We start from the raw sequence: 25,622 nt of genomic DNA, 5'->3' as shown, positions 1-25,622 counted from the left end.
GATTCATGCTACAAGGATACTGGAATATCCTTCCTGTCCAAGTATATTGACCATTAAAGGGTAGGTTTGACAAATCATTAGAAATTCTCGATAAGAAATAGTCTCATTTTGTCAAGGAGATGATGCTGAATGATTTATTTCTTCTACTTAAATAATAAAGGTTTAATTGAAGAGTTGCCTTCATAGGCATTTGCTCATTTTTCTCCAAGGTATATAATATAGTGGGGGTATTTAAAATAGCACATTTAAAAGAGAGTATTATGCAAGATTTTAATTTTCCCCTTCTGTACTTTTTTTTTCCCAGTGCTCTGTAACAAAGCGTGAATTTTTAGTGTTCTTTCTTTTTCATGCCCTCCACTCTGATGCAAGGTAAAATGATACTGGTAGTCATTTAACAACATGAAAGAGCAGCATTACAGGTTTAGTATTAGCTGGTGGAGTAAACTGAAATTAAAAAAAAAATCTTATAATGGCCTCTGAAATGCCTGGGGAAAGCTGTTCTATTTCCTGGGCCTCAGGGGCTCTTAGTAGTATTTACTTGCTCATTTAAGTCTCTTTCACTTGCAAATTCATCTTAATTTGCAATAAGTTTTATATAAGATTTTTTTTGTCTTGTAATACTGATAATTTATCCCACTTATCTAGAATTGCAGGGAACGCTGTTTAAACCCCTGAATCAGTGAAGCAGCATTTCATCTTATCTGCTGCCTGTCTCTCTTGCCCCCAGGAAGGTGAATTTCAGCTTCAATCTTCCCCAGTAACCACAGCTCTGAGAACCAGGCTGGCTGACTCAACAGCACAGCAGCAAATGGAAATGCAAAGTTGCTATGGTAATTGTAATTCCCCGAGGTTTATTGTGCCCTGCCGGTCCTGTCTTGGGTGGTGAAACAGGCTGATTTTGACGTGTCAGCTGAAGGAAAAAAGGCACCTAATGGTCAAAAAAACATCTTGCAGCTACTTACCAAACGAGTACCTCACAGCAGGTACATGTTAAGCACTTACAAATATCCCAGATGATTTTTTTTCGTGGCACATTCGTGGTGTACAGCGCTGAAGGAACGCACGGGACAAACCCAAAATATCCCATCTAACCTTCAGAGCCTCTTTCACGTCCGAATTTCGTAGCTCCTGCTCGGCTAGCCCTGAAAAGTCTGTAAAGGGCAATCAGTGCCCGTTTTCTTTCTGTTTAACACCTCTCACTCAGAGCACTTGGAAGTTCCCACTGGATAGGTGAGAGAGCCCTTAGCAGCGTGGTGGATGAGCCTGCTGACATTGTTGTGTGGTTCTTACAAGCGCGATCATTTGGGAAAGGTGTTTATTGATTGCACAGCAGTAATAGTGAAGGATACAGCCTGTGATGATCTACTTTATTTTTATTGATTTTAATTTCGTCAATATTTGGTTCCTGTCAGCGTTTGTGGCATGATTATTGTGCTTACTCGGTTTCTTCGTGCGTCTGGTGGGAGATCCTGGTTGGAGGTGTAACCACTTCTAATGGCAGCACCTCGCTGTTGGTCGTGGAAGAGGGCTGTTCTCATTCCCTTATTTAAATAACTCATTAAATCAGTCCATTCCTGTATACAGCACATCTTCAGGCTGAAAAAGCCGAAATGTTAATTTGCTTATGCAGCAGTACAGGTGTTGAACTCTGAGGCCATCCGGATCCTAAAATAACCTAAATTCAGGAAAATAATTGTCAATATTAAAAGTTTACTTTTATTTTTTTTTATTATTTAAATGTGGTAACTTATTTATTTTTTTTTAATGTGACCTCAGGGTAGTGCTGCTGGTGTGTCATGGAAATATGTTGGTATAAAAGGAAAATAATTGTTCTGTTTAAGTGAAAGAAAACAATTGTTCAGCTGGAGTGGAACAAGGTTGTTCTAAGCAAATAAATTCTGTTGGCAACATCTTTTTGGTTTTGTTTTGTAAAAGCATCAATAAAAATTCAGTGTTATTTCTATGTAAAGAAATGGTGCCAAGTCTAGAAATGCTTTTGCTGGGGAAAAAATCCTACAAGGTGTGACTGAGAAAAACAGTTTCTTTTGTGTGTTGGGTTTTATTCTGTCTGAATTTATTTCTCCTTACTACCAAAACCCCTTTTAAGAGGGGAAGCAGCCTTGTTCTTATCTGTAAAATAAATTAACACTTGCTCCAGATGGTCAGCTTTCTCCACTCTGTCTGATACAGTTTTATTATAACATTAAACTGGATTTTGGGTCTGTTTTGAACAAAATCAATAATTAGTCTTTGACCTACTGATTTACTTAGAACCTTGAAGTTTCCCCTGGATCATGTGCTAATTTGCTAGAGGCAATCCCCTGCAGTTTTCCACTCTGCTGGATTACAAGTGTCCCTTCATCCTGAAGGGTTTGATTCCATGCATTTCATTTCATGTAATGCATTTATCACTCTTTTTAGTTTGAGGCTTGAAAAAAAAAAAACAAGATCAAAAAACCCCAAAACTAATCTTTAGACAAGTATTGATCTTTCTTCATGATCAGATGCTTGAGGACTCTGGCACTGTGGTCTGTGTGTGCCTATGGGAGTGAAGTAAGGAAATGTTTCTGTCTATGTCTGTTTATATATATATAAATAATGCTTTATTTGAAGCAAATATAACAAAAAAGTGTTTGAAAACCTCACAGAGTTAAAATATAATTGTGGGGGGTTTTTTTCCCAGCAAAAGCTCATCAGAGTAGCCTGATGGGTGACAAATCCCTGGTGTGTAAGTATCCGTGTGTTCAGATTTTGTCTGATTTCCAATCTGTTACAGTTTCTCTTCCCTATGAAGTGCCTGCTTGCTGGACACACCTGGATGTGACTGCACTGGGTTAAAGTGTCTCCTGTAAAACAGCTGTAACAGCCTTTCTCTGTGCCAAAGGCACTGCTTGTCCCCCCAGGACGCAGCCTCAGCGCCTTCCTAATTGAGATTTTGTTGATGGCTTCTGTGGAAATTGGACCAGAAACAGGGCACTTGGGAATGCTGTGGTGTCCTACTTTCCCAGACCCTGTTTTGCTGCCTTGTCCCTGGAAACTGGCGATGTGTTCTGCGTCGCTGCAAAAAATTTTCGCCAAAGCTCTTCTTTTCAAACGTTGTCATGCAAACGTTAGGATGAATATTTAAGGGGGTGCAGAGCCACAGAACTGCACTGGGTGGGTTGTGTGGGTTGGCAGTTCATGTAGAAACGCAGCAAGTGCTGATTAGCTCTGGGCTCCAGTTTATTTAACGTTTAATTTTTTTTACCACACCTTTGCATGGTCTAAAAGCAGTTTGCTGTGATCTCTGTGGTTGAACACTATTGACCAGCACCCCCTGACACATGGCAGTAAAACATCAATACCTCCTCTCCAGAGTGCATTTCAAGGAGCAGCTCGTACTTGCCTTAAAATTAGAGCCTTGATGCTGCCATTTTGCCTAAAGGTCAACCTAATCAAGGGCAGTTTTTAGCTGTTGTTGCCGCTGGGTCTGTCCTGATGCACCCCTGTGACTTATGGGTCACTTTGGGGTTACAGTTGGTTCCCTGGCCGGAATGTTTTGACTCCCAGAGTTATTCTGGAGAGGGCTGGTGGAAATTTAACCTTCTGCTAAGTGCAAGAATGAAACTCTGCCAGCTTTGAAGTGTTTTCTTCTTGCAGCCAGGTGGAATGATTATATTTACATTATATTTACATCCCAAGTGCATGTTGTTCTTATCTGAACCTACGGTTCTCTTTCCCCCAGAAATTGATTTTTACAGCTGGGTAGGGATTTCCTGAATTTCCCCAGACCTTTTGTGAACAGTGTGAGGTTCTTTGTTTCTCAGTTCAGTCATAGGTTGCTGAAAATAAAATAGGTAGATTGCACTTACAACTAACTAGTAAAGACAAAATTTCACAGGGCAAAACATTTGTGGTGTATTTTTTTTTATTTTAGTAGTATTCCTGTTCTATTTAATAGAGGAAAGAATATTTTTCTGCCATTTATTTTATGCTATTACTTTAAATCAGAGGAACAGCATATGAACATCTTTATAAGAGATCACATCATTCGTTTTTAAATGAGATATTGAAAATCTTCATTCTACAAAGGAAGACTGCGTGTGGCTGTGGGGTCATTAATTAGATTTGCAGGTTATTTGATAGCTGCGAGAAGCATAATTGAAAACTGGTCAGAGAGCTTACCCTGGTGTCTGACAATATCTGTCACAGCACAGCCATAAAATAGTTATTGGAGTTTAGGGGTCACCTCTTGTGGCATGTTAATGCACTGTGCAAGGCAGGGAGATCTGCCCTGTGTCAGTGCTTTGGGCACTAATAAAGAACAAAGGTAACTGCGGGCTGAGGGTGTGCTGTGTTGAGGGGGGCTGGGGCCAGCATTAAATCAGCTCCACAGCATCGTATAGGGTTTGTAATGAGCTGTAAAGGTGTGACAGGCTTTTCATTTTTCTAGGTATGCTTTTGCACCGCTGTAGTTTTCAGGAAATTTTAGGTGGCAATAATTGGTTTCTGTGTGCAGGAGGATGGGTTGCTTTTATATGGCCTCTTTTTGTTGTTGTTTTTGCTGAAGCCAGATGTGTGTTGACTGTGTAGTTTATGTGTTTTATATGTTCCACTGATTTCCACCCCCCCATGGCACTATCCATTGCAATGCTGCATGTGTAGTAAAACCTGATATTCTCACAACACGTGATTTCTTCTTCACAGATCAGTGCACATTTCATACCTCCAATTGCCCCCAAAATACGGTGTTGTATGAATGTAAAAGATGCCAAAAGGATTGCTCAGTAAGCTGAGACCAAGCAAACTGCACAGCCCACATTTGCTCTGGCTGGTTAGTGGGGAAGTCTGGCAGTGCTGTGTAGGCAGTTTCCATAAAATTCATGAAAGTGGGTGCCCTTTCTGGCAGGGGTTTAAACACCTCTGGACAAGGGTGAGAGGAATCTCCTCCGAAAGAAGGAACTGATGAATAATTTAATTGCAGTTACTGTTCAATCCATAAGATAATTGCTCAGTTGGGTAGTTGTCTGGGTGTTTGAGAAGAGGTAGAGGCTATAGGACCTGGGAGATAAATAGGAAAAGGGACTTTAGGACTGGTTGCAGAATGTGTAGGAATCGTTCCAGGCATTGCCCTGTGTGTGTGTGTGTGTTCACTGCCATGTCTCACAGTTAATGGCACATGTAGTTTGGGATATATTGGTGCCTGTAAGGTCTCTGGCCTTGGCTGTGTTAATTAAATCTCACGTAAATGGTAACCAGATGACACACTTATCTACAAGGAAGAATTAAGAACGAATTACATGGGGTATAATGGAGATTTTTCACACTGTTGTGTCTGTACTCATCTTGCAGCTCCAAGCAGTTCTTTGGCTTCATTCTGGGATGTGATTTCTGAGTTAGGACAGGGACGGGGAGCCAAATTCCAGGTGTTACGTGTTGTTGCTCAAAGAAATGAGATGTCATTTCAGTGGCCAGGATGTTTCTGAAGTAGCTAAACGTGATAGAAGGCCTTGTTTCCCTTTGTGAGTCCAACTGCTGCAGTTGTGTGGATGTTTTCAGCAAAGGTTGTAAATGCTGCAGGAGCTGGCATTTCCAGTGGACCTGCCAGGAGAGGAATCTCCTTCCTCTGAGGCAGCACAAATCAAATTAGCGAAGACTGAGTTCTTTCTTCTAATTGTGGGAGTTCTGTCAGATCTGTTTAAAATTGAGATACAGCTGACCCACTTGTGGTTGGCACGTGTTAGTCACCAGGAAAAAAAAAAAAAAAAAAAGGCACGATTTTCATCTATTGTTGAAGTTTTCAGCTTTGGTTTTGTTAAACAGATAAGCTGCGTTTTGTGTTTTCTGCAGCTTGAAATGGGGTTTTTGGGGGTATATTTTATTGTGATTCAAAACATCCAGTGGCAGTCGCTGTCATATTTGAGACTTAAAAGTGCCCTTAAGGACTTGTAAATTAAGATCTTTGCAGATCGGGTGTCACGAGTGTTAATATGACCTTGTTAACGACTCAGCGCCATTAAACCTGTGATAAAAAAAGTCTTTCCGAAATCATCGCACGCAAATTTCGAGCGACTTGCCGGCAGAGCGTATTCTGGTTTGATCCTGGAAAACCCAAATGATTCGCCCATCTGTGTTACTCGCAGGGCACAACTGCCAGCCATCATCAGCACGCTTGCTCTTGTGTCAGCACAAAAATAAGGCCCAAAGCACCCAGAGCCAGGGATTGAGTCTCCTTTAATCTGTGTCTGAATGTTACTGCGTGTGAGCGAGTGGCAGTCACACCCGGGTAGGGACCCTGCTCCTCAGTAACCCCCCCATGTCCCCCAGGGGAATTCAGTTGGCATTTACAGCCGCACATCTGCGGCTTCCCAGCACCCTTCCAGACACAGCAGCCCTTCTGGGAACCCCTGCGGCCACTCCTACACCCCGAGGAGAAGGAGGGAGTCACAGCGGAGCGTGGCTAAAAGCACCCGGTGATGTTTGTCCCTCGCTGATGGAAACAGCGCAGCTTTCGGCGCTTTTGCGGTCTGGTGGTTTTTTCCCCCACCCCAAAGGCTCTAGGAAAGTGGGGGTTTATATGGCTGCACCTGAAGGAGATGAGAGGAAGAAATATTTGTGCACAAAACAGCTGGAAGAGGACTGTAGCGACTGCCCCCATCCCTGTTTGCCTTCTGTTAGGCGTTTTGGTAGCAGGCAATGGGAAACACACATTAAAAGTAGGAAATGATTGAGAGAAAATAACTTTCTGAATACATTCTAGGTTTTAATTTTTCTGTGTCTTAAGCCAAAACTTTTGTTATGATTTATGACCAGGCTCTTTTTCTCCTGACTTGATCCCAGCTGTTAAAACACTAGTTTATAACAGGCATTTCTGGTGTTGGTTCCTACTGGCATGAGCTTGAATTTCTTATTTTTTTAAATACCATTTCGTGAGATACCCCTGGCGTCCAAGTGATTACTGGATAAAAATATTGTACACAGCCTGTTTTCCCCCTTCAGTAGCCTTTTAACTAATCATTGGCCAAGGGCAAATGACCTGTTTTTAAGCTTTGGAAACCACTGGAACGATGCAAGTATGTGAGGAATCGGATCGATGCCTGGAAGAGCTGTTTAGAAACCATAATTTGCTGACATGACATAAATTCCTTTTTTTTTTTTCAATCGTTACGTGATTTGAAACCCCTCTAGCACAGCAATTTAAAGCAATTTTATTCTTGAAATATCATGCATAAGGAAAAAATAAGTCCGTTGTTCAAAGATTATTGTGCATTTTCTGTCAAATACGTTTGGGTACCACTGGGATCTTTTTCCTTTTCCTGAAAGTATATATTAATTTGCACAAGGAAATGTGGATTTTTATGTAACACTGTAGAGAATCAATCTGGCACAGCTGGTAAGGTTTTGCTGTGTATGTGATAAATAGTAGTAAATTGAGGCCAGTGGAGCTTTTGCTGTCTGCAGGCCATTTTTTGCATTAATATATGGGGTGCCCCTTGCATACAGTAGACCTAAAGAAATCCTTATTTCAGAGGGGCCTAACTTGGGTGCCTTCCCTGCATACTGGGTTGGTTTTTTTGATGGGTTGCACTCGGCTTCTCAAGGCCTTCTCATTTAAATCAAGGTCAGTGGCAGTAATCTCTTGGTGCGGTGTCAATCCCAATTATGGTGGAGGTAACGTAACCAAATGGAACTGTGATTTGGGGCAGATAAGTTTCAGTAACTTAGCTTGGCATTTGACCTAAATAGAAATGCATATTCATAAGGAATGCATTTGAAAATATCAGAATATATAAAGTAGTGCAGTGGTATTGAATGGTAGGATGTCTGTAACCAAAATATTGCAAAATTGATGTTTTTTTCAAATCCCTTTCAACAGCGATCCATAGAGATTTTAATTTATAAGAATAACAACTTGATCCCTACCTGGAAATAATGTGGAATTCTGTCCCTTTTCCACGTACCTGCTCTCTGTGAAAAGACTCCCTAACAGTTTATTTATAATCGAGGTGGGAGAGAAATGGATTGTGGTTCAGAGCACCTTGAGACTGTTGTTGGAGTGGATTTATTGTTTTCCACGTACTGCTCAGTCACTGTCATTATGATCTCTGCAGGACACTGGGTATTGTGTGGAGCATCAGATCCCCTAATTAGCAGTGGACAAATACTGGTTAGAAGGTGCAATATAGGAAGGTGAGGACTAGCCCAGTGTAAGTCTGGTGGGAGAAGGTGGATTAAAACAGGCAGATGCATTCTGTTACTGTGGAATGATTTTACACGTGTAGATGTAAAAGCGTTATCCCACTGTCTGTAGACATGAGCTTCCTGTTTTTAGAAACTCCAGGTGCATCTTTAAATGTGCAGCCCAAGCCAAGGTTTTGGGTAACAAGACCATCTGTTTTATCAGTGTGACATTGCAGAGCACACCAAATCTCACGCTGTCACATTGCTCAAGCCTAAACAAAAAAAGGGGAAGATTTTTTTGTGTGGTTGGTTTGGGGTTTTGTTTTTGGTGTTGTGGTTTTTTTTTGTTTGTTTGTTTAATTGGTTAATTTGCTGAGGTTGATAAACACTTTTTGGCACCTTTGTGCCCCATCTTCAGGGTTTTTGCTTCCTTCTTCCCTGTGGTGTATAACTGCAAGGTTATCCCTGATTTTGGGGATATAGAGATAGAGATCCACTGTAGAGCGGATGAGTAGCAAAGACATGAACTCTGGGACTTCTCCACAAATTTAAATTAGGCCCTTAGCTGTGATGTAGTACGACCTCCTGTTTTTCCTTTCTGTTGACAGGATCTGTTTTTACCCTAAAAGTTCAAGTCAACGACATCATCAGCCATCAGTACCTGCGCCAAGCGGTGGTAGAAGTGTTTGTCAACTACACCAAGACCAACTCCACCCTGACTGGAAACAATGGAGCGGTGTTAATAAGAGTTCCCTACAAACTGGGACTAAGCCTGACCATTGTGTCCTACAAGGATGGCTACCTGCTGACACCTCTGCCTTGGAAGACTGCCAGGATGCCAAGTGCGTAAGCGTCTTACAGGCCTATTATTAAACTCTATCTGCCTGTAATTAAATTTCTGCACTAAGCTGTCTGGGTAGTTACTGTCAGCTCAGCGTGGAGTGAAGGCAGTCAGGGGAGACAGTGCATGTCAGTGCACAGCTAAGGGTGAAGGATCTGTTAGACTTGTCAAAATTCTTGGTAATGTGAGACAGAAAATCGCCCTTTCTAATGCTGAGCGGGTTGTGTTGTGATACAGAGTGAATTCTGGGAAATTGTTTGTCTGGACTTAGCAAACAGCTGGTTTGGACAAAAATCCTGTTGACTTGAGTAATTCCTGGAGCGCCAGTGCTTTGTGTCCTGTATAACAGGTATAATCTGTGGGTGCAGCTCCCTTTTTAAAACTGTTCCCTCACAAGTTTTCCTTTTGACTATTGCATACTCTTAAAAGCCATATGATTTTGTTTTTAAAGAAATAGACTTTAAAGAATTCTAGCCACTTGTTTGTCCATAGAAGGCATTGAGACAGCAAACACTCAACAGAATTCTTCCTGCCTAAACACTAAAATTCCTGCTCTGGACAACAGGAGTAATTCATTTATTCAGGCTTCATATGCTCTGTTTTGTTTTGTGTTTGTTTTTTTAATTGCTCTGTTCAATGTTCCTTCAGAATCATAGATCTTAGAGGATTTTTTTTTATTTGGTTGCACACTGTAACAGATATTATCATTTTCCACAGTATACTCGTCCGTGACACTCTCATTGTTCCCCCAAAATCAAGCTAATATATGGCTGTTTGAAGATACTGTCTTAATTACTGGGAAACTGTCTGGTAAGTTGAGTGTATGCAGGCTAATAATTAAACACTTTGTGATAACCATCTGTACACACACTGACAAAAATCAGGCATGTTCATATTCCCCTGTAATACCTGTCTCCTGTGAGCCAGATTTTCAGTTAATTATGGATTTCTCTGTGAGGCTGTGACAAGTGCCAGACTAGAAGTGCACAAATCATGGAGAAAATGGGTGAAAACAGGTTGTTCTGCTAAATGGATTTCTGAAGGGCAATAAAAACACTGTTGGTGTGTTTTACCGTGGCTAAGATGAAATATTTCTCTTTTACAGATGCCAAATCTCAGCCAAGTGTTCAATTTCCAAAATTTTTAATAAAGCTTCCCACAAACCACCACATTACAAATGTTACAGCCTATCTGACAGTGCCAGAGCAATTTTTGAAAGTGGACAGCTTTCTCTATACAACAGGAATTCTCATAAATAAATCAGGTATGTAAACGTGTCGTTTGAGAATTTTATTTAAAGAAACAAGTCTTCAAATTGCAATTCATATCAGTGTACAGCGTTCCAGAAAAACATCTGCTGAATTTAAAAGGGCCTGAGCCTGCTTCCATTGTACTGTGTCACAAAGCTTTGTTCCTTAGGAGTGAGCTATGGACACATCAGGTGAGTAAGCAATATCACTCTTTTATTTTGTTTCATGTGGTACAGAACATAACATGTCTTGCTGCACTGAAAGACTCCCTCAGAGTCTGCTTTCAGCACAGATCTTCAGGATTTCCTGAGGCTGTGGAATTGGCTTAAACACCTTAAAAATCAGACTATGGCCAGTGTAAAGCAGATGACTGTAAATCAATCAGTCAGTCAGTGAAACTGCAGCAGTTGGGGTTTTCTGCCTTTTCACTGGAGTGGTTGGTTCTAGGAGCTTTATTTACACCCAGCACAAGGACTGTGTGGAATCTCTTGCTTGGCTCACAGTCAGTCTGTGCAAGCCTGTGTGGGACCAAGTGGTCACTGTGTGTACAGAGCACAATTGTAATAATGTTTTCTGTGCATCTGTTTCACTGGAGAAGCAGTAAGTGGTTTCATGGGTCATGACACTGCTATACCGCTGGATTTTTTTAGCATTTGTCATTCTATCAGATAGTTTTCTCATTTGCATAAACACAGTAATCTCTGTTAGGCTGTACTGTGTGCAGTTCCATCTTTCTTTTGTTCTTTTCTATCTATTCCCAGTGGATCTGAAGCAATGAAGCTCTTAAATTCATTGCAGTGCATGAGAAGGCCCCTACATGGCTTATTTGAACTTGGCATGCTCTCTTCTTTAATATTAATTGAATTAAATTCATCATATGTACTGATATTTTGACTTACATATTTTAAAATCTCTCATCTATATTTTACCCCTCAAAACGGACAGCAGAAGGGAAGGAGCCTAAGAGAATAAGCAGTGTTTCTCCTCTTTGAGTTTTCCTTTCAATCTGTCTGGCATGTGTTGTAAATTATTCATATACTCCTAAAAGAATTGGTTTCCTTTCGGGGCAGGTGGGAGCTAATTGATATCTGATGTGCCAGGGGTTCTCTCACAACCAGCTTGGAGCAGCTTGCATGGATTTAACATTATTCTGCTACTTACTAATTCTCTTTCAGCTTCTTTCTTTCTTTCTTTCTTGTCATGTTGTGCATTCTGAAGTGTTTGCAAACTGGAGAAAGGAAAACAAACCCTCAGACTGCGTTTGTAAAGCTTTGTCTATGAAACATTTCCTTTTGAGTGCTTTGACGAGCCTCGTGATTAACCACTGAGCTAATTGTAGCTGCCACTCCGGAAAGTTAATCCTTGCAGGAAAGTTTGCACGTCTTCAGTTTGATTCAATGTTATGTACATTGCAACTGTACAAAAATTCCTGTCTTACCTATATTCCACATAAGGTAACTAGTTTGTAATCTGATTATCTGAGGGGAAAAACCCTTTTTGTGCCCGCTCCCAAACCGTGTTTTGCCTCATAGTTATTTCTACAGTCAGCATTGAGCCTCAAGGTCACAAATCTGTTTCTCTTACAGCACTGGGTTGGAAATGACTGGGTTTTATTTTAATCATAAGATTGTAGAAGTCCAAAAGAAAAGGAAAGGTGTTGTTTATTTTGTTTATTTGACCCAGTTGGTGACAGCTGACTGCATAGCTGGATGTGGAGGAGGACTTGAGTTTAGTTACAATGAGCATAGATTCTTAATTCTAAATTTTTTTAAAAAAATAAGCTGTAAATGGAGAATTACAGACAAGCTATTTCTCACCTTCAGGTTTTAAAAGCATGGAATTAACTCCTCTTGCTGCCATATGTGTAAATGTTCTTTTGACTGGGAAAGAACTGAAAGTCAACGGTCCCATTCAGATAACACTTCCTCTCCCCACAACTGCTGTAAAACCAGGAGATGCTGTGCCTGCATGGACATTTGATATGAAAACTGGTAAGTGGGCTGAGTTATTGGTTATTCTGCCTTCTAGCACGTGGCACTAATATAGGAAGTGATGGTCAACAAGTTTTATTAGGGGTTCATTTTTTGGGGTTTTTTTGGTTTTTTTAAAGGACTAGCTTGAATTGTTCAATGAGAAGTATTTCACGAGTTCAAAAAACTTTGGGGAAATTCATTAGCCTTCCTGTTGCCCCAGTTTTTAATATTCTGGAATTTATTTGCACGGGAGTCTTAAGTATTCACGGAGCATACATTTTAGGTGATGTTAAATTTTAAGCCTGGTCATTCTGTGAGTGCCTTCTTAAAAGCAAACAAGTCAGAGCTGAAGGTTTGGGTGCTGTTTCCTAGAGCGTAGCTCCAAAGCTCCTTTGACGTTAGAACTGGACTAGATGTTGCCTCAGTTAACAAAAGCAATTGAGAAAGTGAAATGAAGGGGAAACCAGAGTTATCGGAGGGAACAACGTAGTCCTTGCAGTGTGCATGCAAAGAGGGGGCTGGGGATTAGTCATTCTAAACCTTTTGTCGTCCCTTCGTGTCTAATTTTAGTCAAGGGTGAGTAATGAGCTGCGCACACTGAACCCATTTGGATGTCCTGTGTTAGGTGTGTGTGCATCAGTGTCCTGATGACACTGCACCCTAAACTTGCCATCACACTTTGGGCTTGAAAAATGCAGGTGAGTGAAGAGGTGTGTCTGCTCCTGAACAAGGCAAAAAGCTTTTGTTCAGCTGTTGGAAGGACAGGAGAGGACACCAACCCTAACGAAGTGTTGTTTACGTGTTCAAGAAAGAAATGGATCATCCTAATGAAGAACAATTAACCTTTAGTTCTTTAGTTGAATTTGAATTCAGAACATGCTAATAAAAAATTGTCTGGGCTGTCTTATGGGAAAAGAGTAAATAGGATAAGTTTTGACATAGAAGGTTAACTCTGTCTAAACACTTGGGAGGCTTCAGAGGGGCAACTGATGGCAAGAGATGGCATCTTTCATCAGAGAAAGGGTTTTAGGCTATTGTGGTAAAATAGCACAAGGGGTTTTAATTTCTTACTGCCACAGCCACTTTTGCCAGCTCCTGGGCTCCTCTGTACCCATGCAGAGTTGTTTTAACTTTGTAAACAAAGCTAAGGCAACAATGAATTATATGGAAGCTGCTTTCACTGCTTGTGCAGCGTTCCCTGGGGTTGCTCCAAGTGGGGTAGTACTGAGACTGTTCCTGGAAAATGGGCTTTGGTAATTGTATTCCAGCTGCCCTGAATGCAGAATTTATTGGTGGGTATTGAATGTGGCTCCTTTCTTTCTAAATATTTTGCTGCATTAGTGCTAAAAGTACTTAGTGGATTTTAATAAAATCACACAAAACCAGAAAGCTTGTACTTTAAACTGAGCATTAAACTGAGATTTAAATCCTCCTGTTTGAATGGCAGTAAATCAAAAGAAAATGAGCTTACTCCTAAGTCCATTTCCACATTTTCCTTAATACCTAGTATTTTCTATGGAGTGTACTGGGGGGAGATGTAATTTACTGAAGAGAACAGCAAAGATTGTATAACTACTTACAGATTTGTTCAGTCAAGATGGAACTTCTGGAGACCTAGGAAATTGTTTTGCCTTCTGTATGTGGTGTTTTATGCTGGTTTTTACCTGCCTGTAAGTAGCCCACTCTCTGTATTTGTAAAACAATAGCTGTGCAGTGCAGTGTCCACTTGCCCCAGAGCAGACAGGAATTTGAGGATCAGTCTCTCCATAAGACAGTTAAGGATGGAAGACTTTTCCAGCTGGTCTTTTGCTGAAAGAAGGGTCCTGGAAGAAAAATGAGTTGCAATTCATATAAGCTCCAGCTTATAGTTTTGATGCTGGGGTTATTGTTCTTTTAAAAAAGCTGGTGGTTCCCTCTCAGTATTTGCATGTTGGAAATATAAAGGTTGTTTTTATACAAGGTTGTTTTATATCCTTAGAATTCCACAGATGGCCCACAGACAGTAAATGTGTTCAAGTGAGTGAAATATAACTCTGTCTCTTCTAAGGGATGCTTTATTAATTGTAGAAGCTGGCATACCATAATACCTGTCCTTTGAGTGTCCAAACAGATGGTGTGGAATCCATGTCCTAACAACAGCCCTTCCTTGGGCTAACTGAGCTGTTATTGCCTTGGGGCAGGGAGGGGGAGAGAAACATTCAAGACAAACATTGTTTATGCTATTGTATTTTATCAGATTAAAATGGTTTCCCACTAAGTTCTGCTAGCCAGTGTTAAACTTGTGTTCATTTGCTTCAGTTACCTGCTCCTTCATTTTTTAGTCTTGGCCTTCACACGTGCTTAAGCTCATTTTTCAAATTATCTGTGTGCATATCTATGAAAGGAGTTTATTGATAGAAAGTGAATTATATTAAGCTTAAGTAATGCTGATGCTTTGTTTCAAAGTGAACGGCCACAGAGGGATATTCGCAATGAAACTGTGAGCAGAGAAAGTTTGCACGTTTAGCTAAGGCTGTTTAATAAACAGTGTCTAGGCCAGAAGGTTCAACTTTCCTTGTGACCTTTGTGTATTTTTGGTAACAGCTCCGTGGCCGATGGTCTGAGGGACAGAGGGATTCTGCGTGGCCTGTGCAGTGTTTTTGTCCGTGTCGTTGCAGGCGCTTGGGTGAACCGTGGGCTGGGAATGGTGAAGGAAGCAGATGGGCAGCTGCTCTGGACATACACAGCTCAGCACCTGGGCTACTGGATAGCGGCTCCACTGCCTGGAACCAGAGGTACTGCGACAACTGCCAGCCAGGGCACTGTGCCCTGGGGAAATCTAAACATTTAGCAGGACTTGCAGCCCTTGCTCATGGATTGAAATACAGCAAGAAAACGAGTCTTGGGTAAAACAGTGCCATCTTATGTAGTCTTGTGGCATGTTTTGCACATTGGCATGAAGGGATCTATCACAGCAATAGCGTGTCTGATTTTAAAAGCAGCACTCTGGCAGAGCGCTGAGTAGGAAATGCAGACCGTTTTTTCTGAGCTAGTTTGGACAATTAATACAAATGTCATTTGGCTGGAGTCAAGTAGATGTCACAGTAAGGCTTTAGTGCTTGAGATGAACCTTTGAAGATGCATTGTGTTGTAACCTCTGTATCTTTTCTAGTTTGCTGAAGTAGCAAGGTGAAAAGGGAAGGATGAGCCTAGTGGCAATGGAACTCAAAATCACTGGAAAAGTGCAGTTCAGTTTATTAGCTACAGCTCTGCCCATCGAGTGGAATTACTTGTTTTGGAGAACTAATTCTTTTTTGGTTTTGGTTGACAATCTAGAATCCATTATTAGTGCAGTGTCCAAGGACATAACAGCGTATCACACGGTGTTCCTTACGGCCATACTGGGAGGCACTGTCGTCATTATCATCGGATTTTTTGCTGTTCTGCTCTGTTACTGCAGGTAAGCAAAAGGAGAAGCTCTCGTGAGCTCATCAGAAGGGGAATTTGGGGTTAATAAAGTAGTCTTTTGAAGCTGAGACTCGTTTCCTTAGCATTAATGTGTAGCCTAATATTTCTTCAAAAATTCCTGTTATTACAGAACTTCATTTTAAGTTTGTGATGTCATGTTGCAATGTAACTTCTTAACCAAAATCCAGTCTTCAGCTTTGTTAGTCAACAGTCTAGTGTTTCCTGCTATGCCCTGCAGTCACTTTGCATCTCTTTTGCATAGGGATAAATGTCATCGGACACGAAAGAAGGAAAAAAATACAACTAGGCTGGAGGTCATCAAAAGAGACCAGACAACATCAACAACTCACATGAATCACATCAGTGCTGTCAAAGGCTCTCTGAAGCTGGAGGATAGCTCCCAGCTGTACACACCGAAGATCTCCTCGTACAGCCCTCCCAGAAGGGCGTCCGTGGACACAGAAGACGGAAAATCACGGGACAACTTTAAAATCTACACCGAGGATGCTGCTTACCAGTCGTCCTGTCAGACTGGTCAGACAAGAAGTTCAGCCCATTCACTGGAGCCCAATGCTGGAGTGAGGCATCTACAGCAGCAGAAACTCAGTAACAGTGCTATTTGCCAGGCTCCCAGGGACGTCCCAGACCAAAACAGATACCTTTCCGTGAAAGAGGAGATGTACGGGCTTTCCCACATCCCAGAACATCTCATGCACATTTACAATCAACCTATTGCTATCCTCCAGACCCCTGACCTTTTCCACTCCCCAGAACAACTGCATCCTGCTAAATCAGCAACGTTGCCGAGGAAGGGGCCGTTGGTGTACGGCCCCATGGTGGAGCCCATGGACCGGGAGGGTTACATGCAGACACTGCCGAAAATGCCCGTGCACTCCCACCCCCAGCCCTCTGCCTGCAGGGATGAGAACAGCGCCCTGGACGGCGAGGAGGGCCTGCCTTCCCAAACCTCCAGCTGGGGCCGCTACACCAACAGCCTGCTGGAGTCTGTCTCTGTTCCCGGCACGCTGAACGAGGCGGTTGTAATGACTCCGTTTTCGTCTGAACTCCAAGGCATTTCGGAGCAAACGTTACTGGAGCTCTCCAAAGGAAAGCCATCTCCGCACCCTCGGGCCTGGTTTGTGTCCTTGGACGGGAAGCCCATCGCTCAAGTGAGGCATTCTTTCATAGATCTGAAAAAAGGCAGGAAAACAGAGAGCAACGACACCAGTCTGGACTCTGGTGTGGACATGAATGAGCATCATCCTAGCAGGAAACTGGAGAGAGAGAAAACTTTCATTAAAAGCATGCCACATTCCAAGATTCTGTACTTGGAAGATCTGGATCTGAGCAGCAGTGAAAGCGGGACCACTGTCTGCACTCCGGAGGACCAGGCTGTGAGGCACATTATGGAAGGAGGGAATGGGCCAGTCGTAGAACAGCACGATGAGGAAGGTCTAAGAAAAAAATCTGTGTCAGGAAGCCAGGAATCTGGTATCCTTTCTGCTAAAAAAAGGGATAGACCACCTCTCACAAAAAGAGATAGCAAAACCAATATCTGGAAGAAAAGAGAGGAGAGGCCGCTTATTCCTATAAATTAAAACACAACGTGCTTTGTGGTGTTGCTCTCCCTGCTAGTTGTTGACCTCTTGGCTGCTTCTGTAATTCTGCAGTGTTGGGTTTACAAGGAAAATGTTGTTTTCTAGTACCAAGAAAAGTTTCATTTTTGTAACGTCCAGATTGAGTGGGCAATTGATATTCAATGTGAATTGAAAACAGGGAAATGCTACTGTTAAATTTTTGCCTCTCCTAATTTTACTGGCAGGGTGGAGCAGGCCCACATTTTAATTAGCCTGTCCTTCTTGGGTGCACCTCTGGGAATGCGCGGTGAGAGACGTAGGCACATGCTTTAACCTTTTTGTACCTGTTGCTAATGCGTTGGTAGCCCAGTTAAAGCCGTTCCTCAGCCTTGCTCCTAATCCGTGTGACCATCTGTACAGTGTTTTATATGTGAACTTTTCTAGGGCTCTGTTGTTACTTCTTTGTTGAAGTTGCCCGCGAGCTGTGGAGGCTGAAGACTGAAATGTGCTGGGAGGTGTCCACGCCCAGCACAAAAGGACTGGCTCTGGTGGCGTTTGGAGCTGCAGCCGCTGCCGATCCCAGGGTCTTGTTTTGGCTCCCTTCTCAGTTCACATCTGCATGCTGTTGGGCCAGCTGTGCCCCACAACACAGTCTTGAACCCCTTGCTTATTTACAAGTGGGAGTTTGGTCCATGATGAAAAAGTGCACAAGTTTAGACAAACCATGCCTTTGTCAGGAAAGTTTGCCAGCATCGCTTCTTATTTTATGTTCAAATCAATGGAAGATCACTGAAGGTTTATGTGCCTACATTTTGCCAGCCTGAGCTGCTTTTGTCTAGGTTTGCAGAGGAGACAAACAGGCTTTAAAAGTTGGGGGGGGGGAGGGTTATGAGCATGAGAGCAGATCGCAAAATTTGGTCTATAATGCAATATAAATACTACTTATGACTCATCTTAGAGTTAAATTTACCAAAAGTCATGAATGCATGAATTGTAACTAAGAGATGTATAGAGGAAGGAAAGGCCATCAGAATATTCTTTTATTTTTAATGTTCATCTTGTCAAAGCGACCATTTCAACTTTGGCTAACAGAAAAGTAGATGCATCCCTTAATGTGCTTCACGTAGCATGCAGGATGTATTTCTGTGGCTTTGAAGCTGTTGCCCTGATGAAATAAGTTCCAGCATTTTGGCTTTGGCAGTTTGATTATAAATCATCCTAGAAAAGCTTTATAAGTACTCCCCTTATGGCTTGGTTAAAGTTCTGCACCAAGACCCAAACACACCATGCCTTTATGCGAATTATGAGGTGAGATGTGCTTGGTTGTCTGCCCTGTAGTCCACTCAAGAGTTAGGGAGTATCCTATGCAGCTGGGCTTCTGGGATTATTTACTCAGGAAATGTCCATGTGAAATATGTCTGTTATGTTGGGATTGTCCAGTGATCTGGTGTTGTTTCTAGGAAAATATGGAAGGTAGCCAGGATGGTACTAGCAGTGCATCAGTCCAGCTTCTGGTGTGTAGTTGCTCCATGAAAGAAACGCTCCTGTTGAGTTCCAAGCATGAAAATGTGAAATAAATTTGAGTTAGGTGTGATCAGATTGGCCTAAAGAAGATGATTTAATTATACAATTCATCTACTTCAGAGGTGAAGATGGCTTGTCACATTAGCATGCCTTTGGTTCTCTCCTTTAGGTAACTGGAATTCAATTGTCCTACGCCAAATACATTTTCACAATACCTTTTTTTTTTTTTTTAATATGTGGTTTCATTGGATTTTGTGTATGACTCTCTAGCCCCAGATACTGATATTTTTCATCCTTTGCTTTGTTATCTACATTAGTAGGAATCAATTTCTGTATGCACATTTCTTCTGAAAGCTGCTGTGGCTTTGGAGGTTCAATATTGCCCTGTTTGCATCAGTCCTGGTGGCTCCCTTTCCAAAAAGGGACTATTATATATTCCACTGTGCATAACAGAAAATCCTTGAAAAACTAAGAGTTTTGAGGAGTTAATATTAAATTCATATGTCTCCACTTGAAATTTCAGGGTTTTTTCAATGCATTTTTCATTGTATCCACCAGAAAGACCTAATTCCTCAAACTCACTTGTATCATTAATAAATACAGACTCCTGTAAAAGTCTTGATTTACGAGTTCAAAGGAAGGAAGTTGGGCACTCCATTGCTCTTGCTCTGCACCAAGATATCTGGTCATCAAAGAAAAAAGGTGGGAAATCCAACTCTAAAATTCTTACAATTAAGATTTACATTCAGTATTTGCAGAATGTAGTCTTTGAGTCTTCACGTTCCAGCTGCATGCTGGAATTTATGCACTGGAAAAACCCTTGACTAGAATTCTATTGGGGTTTAGATTGTTAAAAAAAGGAGTTTGAGTACGCTGAGCTCTGAAATTTTTAATTCCACAGATAACCAGACAGTGCATGTGCAACGTGGAAAAGACAGAATATTACAAAGAAATTTGTATTTGTGACCAAGCTAATGCTTTTCTATATATCTGTATGTGATTTCGACATACGAACTTCTAGGAATCACTGAAATTACTTTCTAATTTTTCTTTTTCTTCTGTTGGCTCATGTGGCACCACGAACAGAGTGTTCAAATGAAGAACACAAATGTTGGCATGAATTATGTCTCAGTTCTTCCCAAGGCGCTTCCTGAGCTGCTCAGCTCTTGCACAGGAAGAGCCACATAGCAGGTGAATGCAGCTTTAAGTGCAAGGTGTCAGGGAAATGCAGAACACTCAGGACCAAATGTGGCCATAAATTTAAGGTGAAAGGCAGTTAATAAACTTCAGGAATGTTCCTCCCCCCGGTCATGGTACGTGATGTTGAGGGGTCTCTTACCAGAAAGATATAGTACTAAATAGAAAAGTTACAAAGCTGACAGCAAAGCTCACGTGGTGATTGGGGTCATTATTAACCAACAGGGAGCTGGAGATGATGCACCAACAATAATTCAGGATGTAGGAGCGTTGAGTTGTCTGCTTTGTTTCGTGCAGTGATTTGTACCAAAGAGGATGAAGGGAAGGGGCACCAGCCTGAACTCTTGGTGGTGGTTAAGAAGTGGCCCAGGGTCACCACACTGCTGCTCCAGCACTGTGCAGGTGCAGAGCCAGCACACTAAATCTGTTGTCCAGGACTGCATATTAGGAAAATCCGAAGATTAATTAGCCTGCTGAAGTGCCTTTCTCGTTCATCAGACTTATTTTATCAGTGGGACACCTGACTATCTGAAAAGCACATTATGTTGTTTTTTTTTCTGTTAGCCAAAAAAAACCACCTTCAATTCATACAATTATGTAGCTTTTATAATATTTTAAAAGGCAGATCTAGTGTTTTTTATGTTGGAATACCGACTCCTGCATGTTGACGATGATGATGATGGTAATTGTTGTAAGCCCTAGTTTTTGTATCTTATGTTTGAAAAAAAATTAAAAAAAAAATATATCTTTAGCAATCTGAACAGTAGTTCTTTTAAAATACAGTAATATCTTTTAAAAATGCACAGGCAGGATTTGATTTAACTTCATACGTCAAGAGCAAGCGTTTTGAAGTCACTGGACTTACAGGTATGAAACTGACTGGGATTTTAACTTCAAAAAAATGAAATTAATATATGTTTATATATAAAAACTATTATAATTATAAAAATCCTTTTTTTGTTGTTTTTTCCAGCTGCTAACCTTCCTTGCCAGTAGCAGCACAAAGTGTATGGAGATGGGTACTTGAGTCTTATTTTCTAGAACCAATTTTTATCTCAATTTGGGGCCTAACCTGGGTTGTTTATAGAACCTAAGCTTCTGGTTTTAAAGTATTTTTTTTTAAGGCAGTAGAATTATACAAAACACAGTGCTATGCCTACAGAGTTAAAAGGAGCATTCTTTTGTAGTAGTTGGTACTAATTTGTGCCACACTTCTAACAGTAGGCAGCTACATTTGTGTGAAAGAATTTATATGAAGGGGGGGGCTTACTGGTTTGAATCTGAGTTTCATTTTCTTTTAAGAGCAGTATTCATTGTGTTCTGATTACAAAACAAAAAAACCTTTACTTTTGGGGGGGATTTTTATTTTTTTTTTAAGACTGGCAGGGGAAAACTGTGTCATTATTTTCCTTGTTAGCACTCTAAGCCTGAAAACTGTTTTACCAAATGAAAATGTTTTTCAGTCAGTTCAAGGCTTACTGAGCATTCCTATATCCCTTCTCTCCAGAATGTCCTGGTACTTTATTTCCTAGTTAACCGATTTAGTTCCTTTCGAAGCACTTGTTGCACTTCAGCCCGTGTTAGAACAGTGATATTTTTACATGGTATTGTGTAGAAAGGCAGTTTTTAGTGCTCATTTAGAGCATGGAGCTCATACAAAGCCTGGCTCTGGAGGGTGCAAGGCAGGTGAATTGATGGCACTGACCGTGCTCACCGCCTTGCATTTTTGGAGCCTTGTGTTCAACAAACACTTCATTACCTTGGCAATCATTTTCAGAACCCCTCTAGTATGGATATTGTTTATGTAAAACATTCTTGATATTCGGCATCCTGGTTTTCAGTATTTCTACCTTTTTATATTTTGTCAGAGGTGTCTTTTCATCTCTGTATTTAATTCAGTATCAGTGTATCTGTTGCTGAAAATGTAACTAAGATTTGTAAAATGTTATACCTTATGCAATACAATAAAAGTTTTGAAAAGTTATCTGTGCCATGACTTTGATTTGAATATCTTTAAAGTCATGTGTTGTTTAGGAACATATGTCTCTCAAGATGTATTTTTTTCTAAATATCAATAAAAAAAAATGTGTATTTCTCTCATCACCATAATTGCTATGACCAAAGAGTGTTATCCTTAAGGTTACCACTTCTAATGCAGTCACGTTTTCTATTCCATTTCTTGTGAAAAAGACTTCCATATCCACCACTGAATCTGATTCTTGAGTCCTGATTAGCGCAGCTGAGATCATTCCTCATGCAAATTGATTTTGTTGCAATTGGAAAGGGGTACCCAGAGAAGAATATTAGCTCAGGTTTTGTTCTTATGTCTAATCTCTGTCTTCTCCATTCTTTCATTTAGAGACTTTCTGTCACTTGGAGACTTTAACAACAAGTAAAAGATTATTTCTGTATGTCTGCACAGTGCACAAGTCAGAGGCATCAATTCAGATAAGGTCAAAGTCCTTAAATCCAGGGTGAGGAACAAGACAGTGTTGTGATATAGAAAAGCTTAAACTAAACTTCAGCATGTAACATCCTATTCTTAATTGTATCTAACACTATTTTTTCTCAAGCTTTTTTCTTTTCTATGCTTCACATGAGGAGAATTAGTTCCCAGGAACATTTAATTTTAACTGTGTTCAGGTGAATTGTTGCTTTATTAGTGTTTTTGATTACTGTCTGCTCTTATTCAGACTCTTTTTATTACCCTTTCTTCAGATTTTATTGAAGTAAAAAACTGTTAAAAGAACATTTCACATTTGTCATAATGGACAGTGTGGGAAAAGGCAAAGCATCTTGTTTCTCCTGAAGACACAGCATCATTGGAATTATTTTCTGAGTTAAAGCTTTTAAATATTCTTCCTTGGGCTGATGATTCTGAAAGTTGTGGAAGAGCCCTCCATTTCTTATTTTTCTTCTGTAACGTGGCAAATAATTGAGGTAAATTGAACTCAAGATGGAAACAATGAACGCTCTTGTAAGTTATGAAAAGAGCAGCTGAGAACAATTCAGTGGATGTGTTTCCTGGCTCTTTTTTTTGGTGGGGCAAATACAATTAACCATCTTAAGTGAAATCTCTTATTCAGACTTGTGCAAAGCCTGGAACAAAGAATGGCTGCTTGAAGTCTTCAGCTGGGACTCGTCTCACGAACAGTGAGATTGTTTCCAGCCCTCACACTTGAAATACTGCTATGCCTGCAGCAAAATTAACTTCTAAAACATAACTATACCCGTGACTGATGGGTTATGCCTGTGTCCTTCACAAGCAGATCAAACTTCCTTATTTTACAGGGCTATTTTTGCTTATTGCAGTGTCTTTCTGTGGCAACTTCATTTTTAGCTGACTAAATTAAATTCATTGTGAGGTCTACATGGTTTGTAAACGGGGAATTAAAGTAAATTAATATATAGAACAGAGTAAGAGACAAAAATAAAGAGAAAAATATATTTGGTACCTGTCTAGAAATGAAAAAAGGAGAATGGCAAAAGCCAGTGAAAGATTCGTGTCACAGGTGACAGTCAACACAGGTGGGACACCTCAAGGGAAAAGCAAAACCACCAACTTAATAAGGACCTGGTTAACAAGCACCCAACACTTCATCATAAAGTGGTACCCTAATTATTTGTTTGGCAAAGGACAGTCCAAATATTTACCACGGAATTGTTTGGAGATGCCCTGCACTAAAAGCAAGCTTAAACCCTCTGCTTTGTTTACCGGGGATGTTTGTTTGTTTACAAAGCACATGTGGTCTGCTCTTTGGGTGAGATCAGTTCCTTAGAATAATTCAGAGAAGTAAGTGACAAGCTGTAAGATATGCTCCTAGACATAGCACTGTCCAAATCTTGGTTTAAAAATACTTCTGTGGTGCTTTCCTAGCTGGAAATACTCTACAGGCTGCCTGTCCAGTCTTGTTTTCTGTGTTCCACTCACAAGTTTAGGTTCTGAATTCTATTAGAAGGAGACTTAGAGCTGCTGTTTTTTCTCTCTCGAGTGGACACAGAAAATGCATTCCAATTTCTGTAATCCCTCCAGAAGCAGATAAGAAAAACCTCATAACAATCCTAAGTAATCTTCCCTTTTCCTCCATTGCCTCCATCCACATTTTAACTTCTAGGATTGCCAAATTTTCTGGTTTGCCAAAGGGCTGTAACAACTGTCAGTATTTTTCCTTGTGTATTGAAGATCTTTTTTTTTTTCTTTTTTTTTTTTTTTTAAGTGAGAGAGGGAGAGGAAGAACAAGAGTATGATCTATAAAGAGGGCTTTGCTTCATGAATTTAAAGTTCATTAGCTCTCCATGCAAGAGAGGCTAACACTTAAACTCATGATCTCTTGGTAATTGAAACTTTTTCTGCAATATCCTACAATTTATAACGACAATATCCGACATGTAAAAGCACGAGTGAAAAAAGTTGTTTAACTTTACAATGTAAATGGAGCAGCCTTGTAAGAATCTTCAACGGTTTTACAGAGGAAGTATTAGCTGTGTGATTAGATGACAGAAACTGAGTAATCTTAGTGTAGTAAATTCAGTTTAAAGACATTTAAATTGGATTGAAAAAATTAGTTTAAATCATATTTTTATTATATTCCTGTCACTGATTTCTTCAGTCACCTGGCCCCACTCGTTAGACTGCCAGAATAACTAACCTAGCCAAACCCAGTAATTTTCTGTCGATGTGGTGGGTTCTGATTCAGCCTATTGAATCCAGAGGTAAGTAATGTGTCCCAGACAGCGAGGAGAGGAGGGGACAGCTTGATTTCCATGTGATGCTGCGTGCATGGATCTGTTTGGCGTGAGTCAGGGGCTCGGGTGGGAACCGCGGGGATTTCTTTTGAAGTGTGAAATGGGTCTTGCCTGACAGTTTTTGGCACCGGGGTTGTCTTTGCTCCGACTTAAACACACTTGCTTTCATATAGAAACATATATATTTGATATTTAAACATCTCCAGTTCAGAGAAGGGTGACGAGGCTGGGGAAGGGTGTGGAGCACAGGTGTGATGAGGGGCGGCTGAGGGAGCTGGGGGTGTTTCCCCTGGAGAAAAGGAGGCTCAGGTGGGACCTCATCACTCTCTAAAGTACCTGAGAGGAGGGTGTGGCCAGGTGAGCGTCCGGCGCTGCTCACAGGTAACCACAGCCTAAAGCTGCGGGACACCCCTGAGGCACAGCTGAGAGGACACAGCCTAAAGCTGTGCCCAGAGGGTGTTCAGGTTGGACATGGGGAAGAATTTCTTCGCGGAGAGGGTGATTAGGTGATGGAGTGGGATGCGCGGGGAGCCGCCCCAGTCACCGTCCCTGGAGGTGCGTAAGGGAAGAGGAGCGGCCGTGGCTCTCAGTCGCTCGTGGGCTGGAGCGGCTGATCTCGGAGGTGTTTCCCGGCCGGGCTGGCTGTGTGATTTGCACACAGAGCATTCCCGGATGGAATGTGTGCGGGGCCGGGCCCTCAGCGCAGCCGTCGCCATGGCAACGGCGCGGCCGCCATGCCGGCCGGGGGGCTCACCGAAAGGGAGGGGTCCCCGCTCTGTCCCCTCCCCTTCCCTTCCCTCGGAGCTCCTTTTGTTTATCTGAAACACGCGTGTTTTGTTTCGAACGAGCTTTTTCGAAACAAACCAGCCTCGAGAACACTCCGGCGGGCGGGTTTCTGCTCCGCCAG

The 25,622-nt window shown here is 41.3% G+C and overlaps 1 protein-coding gene across 2 annotated transcripts in view; it reads left to right on the top strand.

Annotated features, from left to right (window-relative positions):
• FAM171B (family with sequence similarity 171 member B) overlaps nucleotides 1-21,953 on the top strand; it is a 30,365-nt gene extending 8,412 nt beyond the window's left edge. The window contains exons 2-9 of one of the 2 annotated variants that reach the window (XM_050339815.1): nucleotides 8,769-9,002; nucleotides 9,719-9,811; nucleotides 10,107-10,265; nucleotides 12,075-12,242; nucleotides 13,807-13,894; nucleotides 14,808-14,998; nucleotides 15,540-15,663; nucleotides 15,934-21,953. In XM_050339815.1, the coding sequence (XP_050195772.1) occupies nucleotides 8,769-9,002; nucleotides 9,719-9,811; nucleotides 10,107-10,265; nucleotides 12,075-12,242; nucleotides 13,807-13,894; nucleotides 14,808-14,998; nucleotides 15,540-15,663; nucleotides 15,934-17,269 (2,393 nt within the window). In that variant the 3' untranslated portion in view covers nucleotides 17,270-21,953. The remainder of the gene's footprint in view (nucleotides 1-8,768; nucleotides 9,003-9,718; nucleotides 9,812-10,106; nucleotides 10,266-12,074; nucleotides 12,243-13,806; nucleotides 13,895-14,807; nucleotides 14,999-15,539; nucleotides 15,664-15,933) is intronic. The other variant, XM_050339816.1, reaches the window with a different exon arrangement.
• The last annotated feature ends 3,669 nt before the right edge of the window (nucleotides 21,954-25,622 follow it).

This window comes from Myiozetetes cayanensis, unplaced genomic scaffold, assembly GCF_022539395.1.
Source record: "Myiozetetes cayanensis isolate MyiCay16 unplaced genomic scaffold, myiCay2020 scf9, whole genome shotgun sequence".
Taxonomy (NCBI): domain Eukaryota; kingdom Metazoa; phylum Chordata; class Aves; order Passeriformes; family Tyrannidae; genus Myiozetetes; species Myiozetetes cayanensis.
The sequence above is the reverse complement of the archived record's forward strand: the minus strand, read 5'-3'. Positions and strand labels throughout refer to the sequence as shown.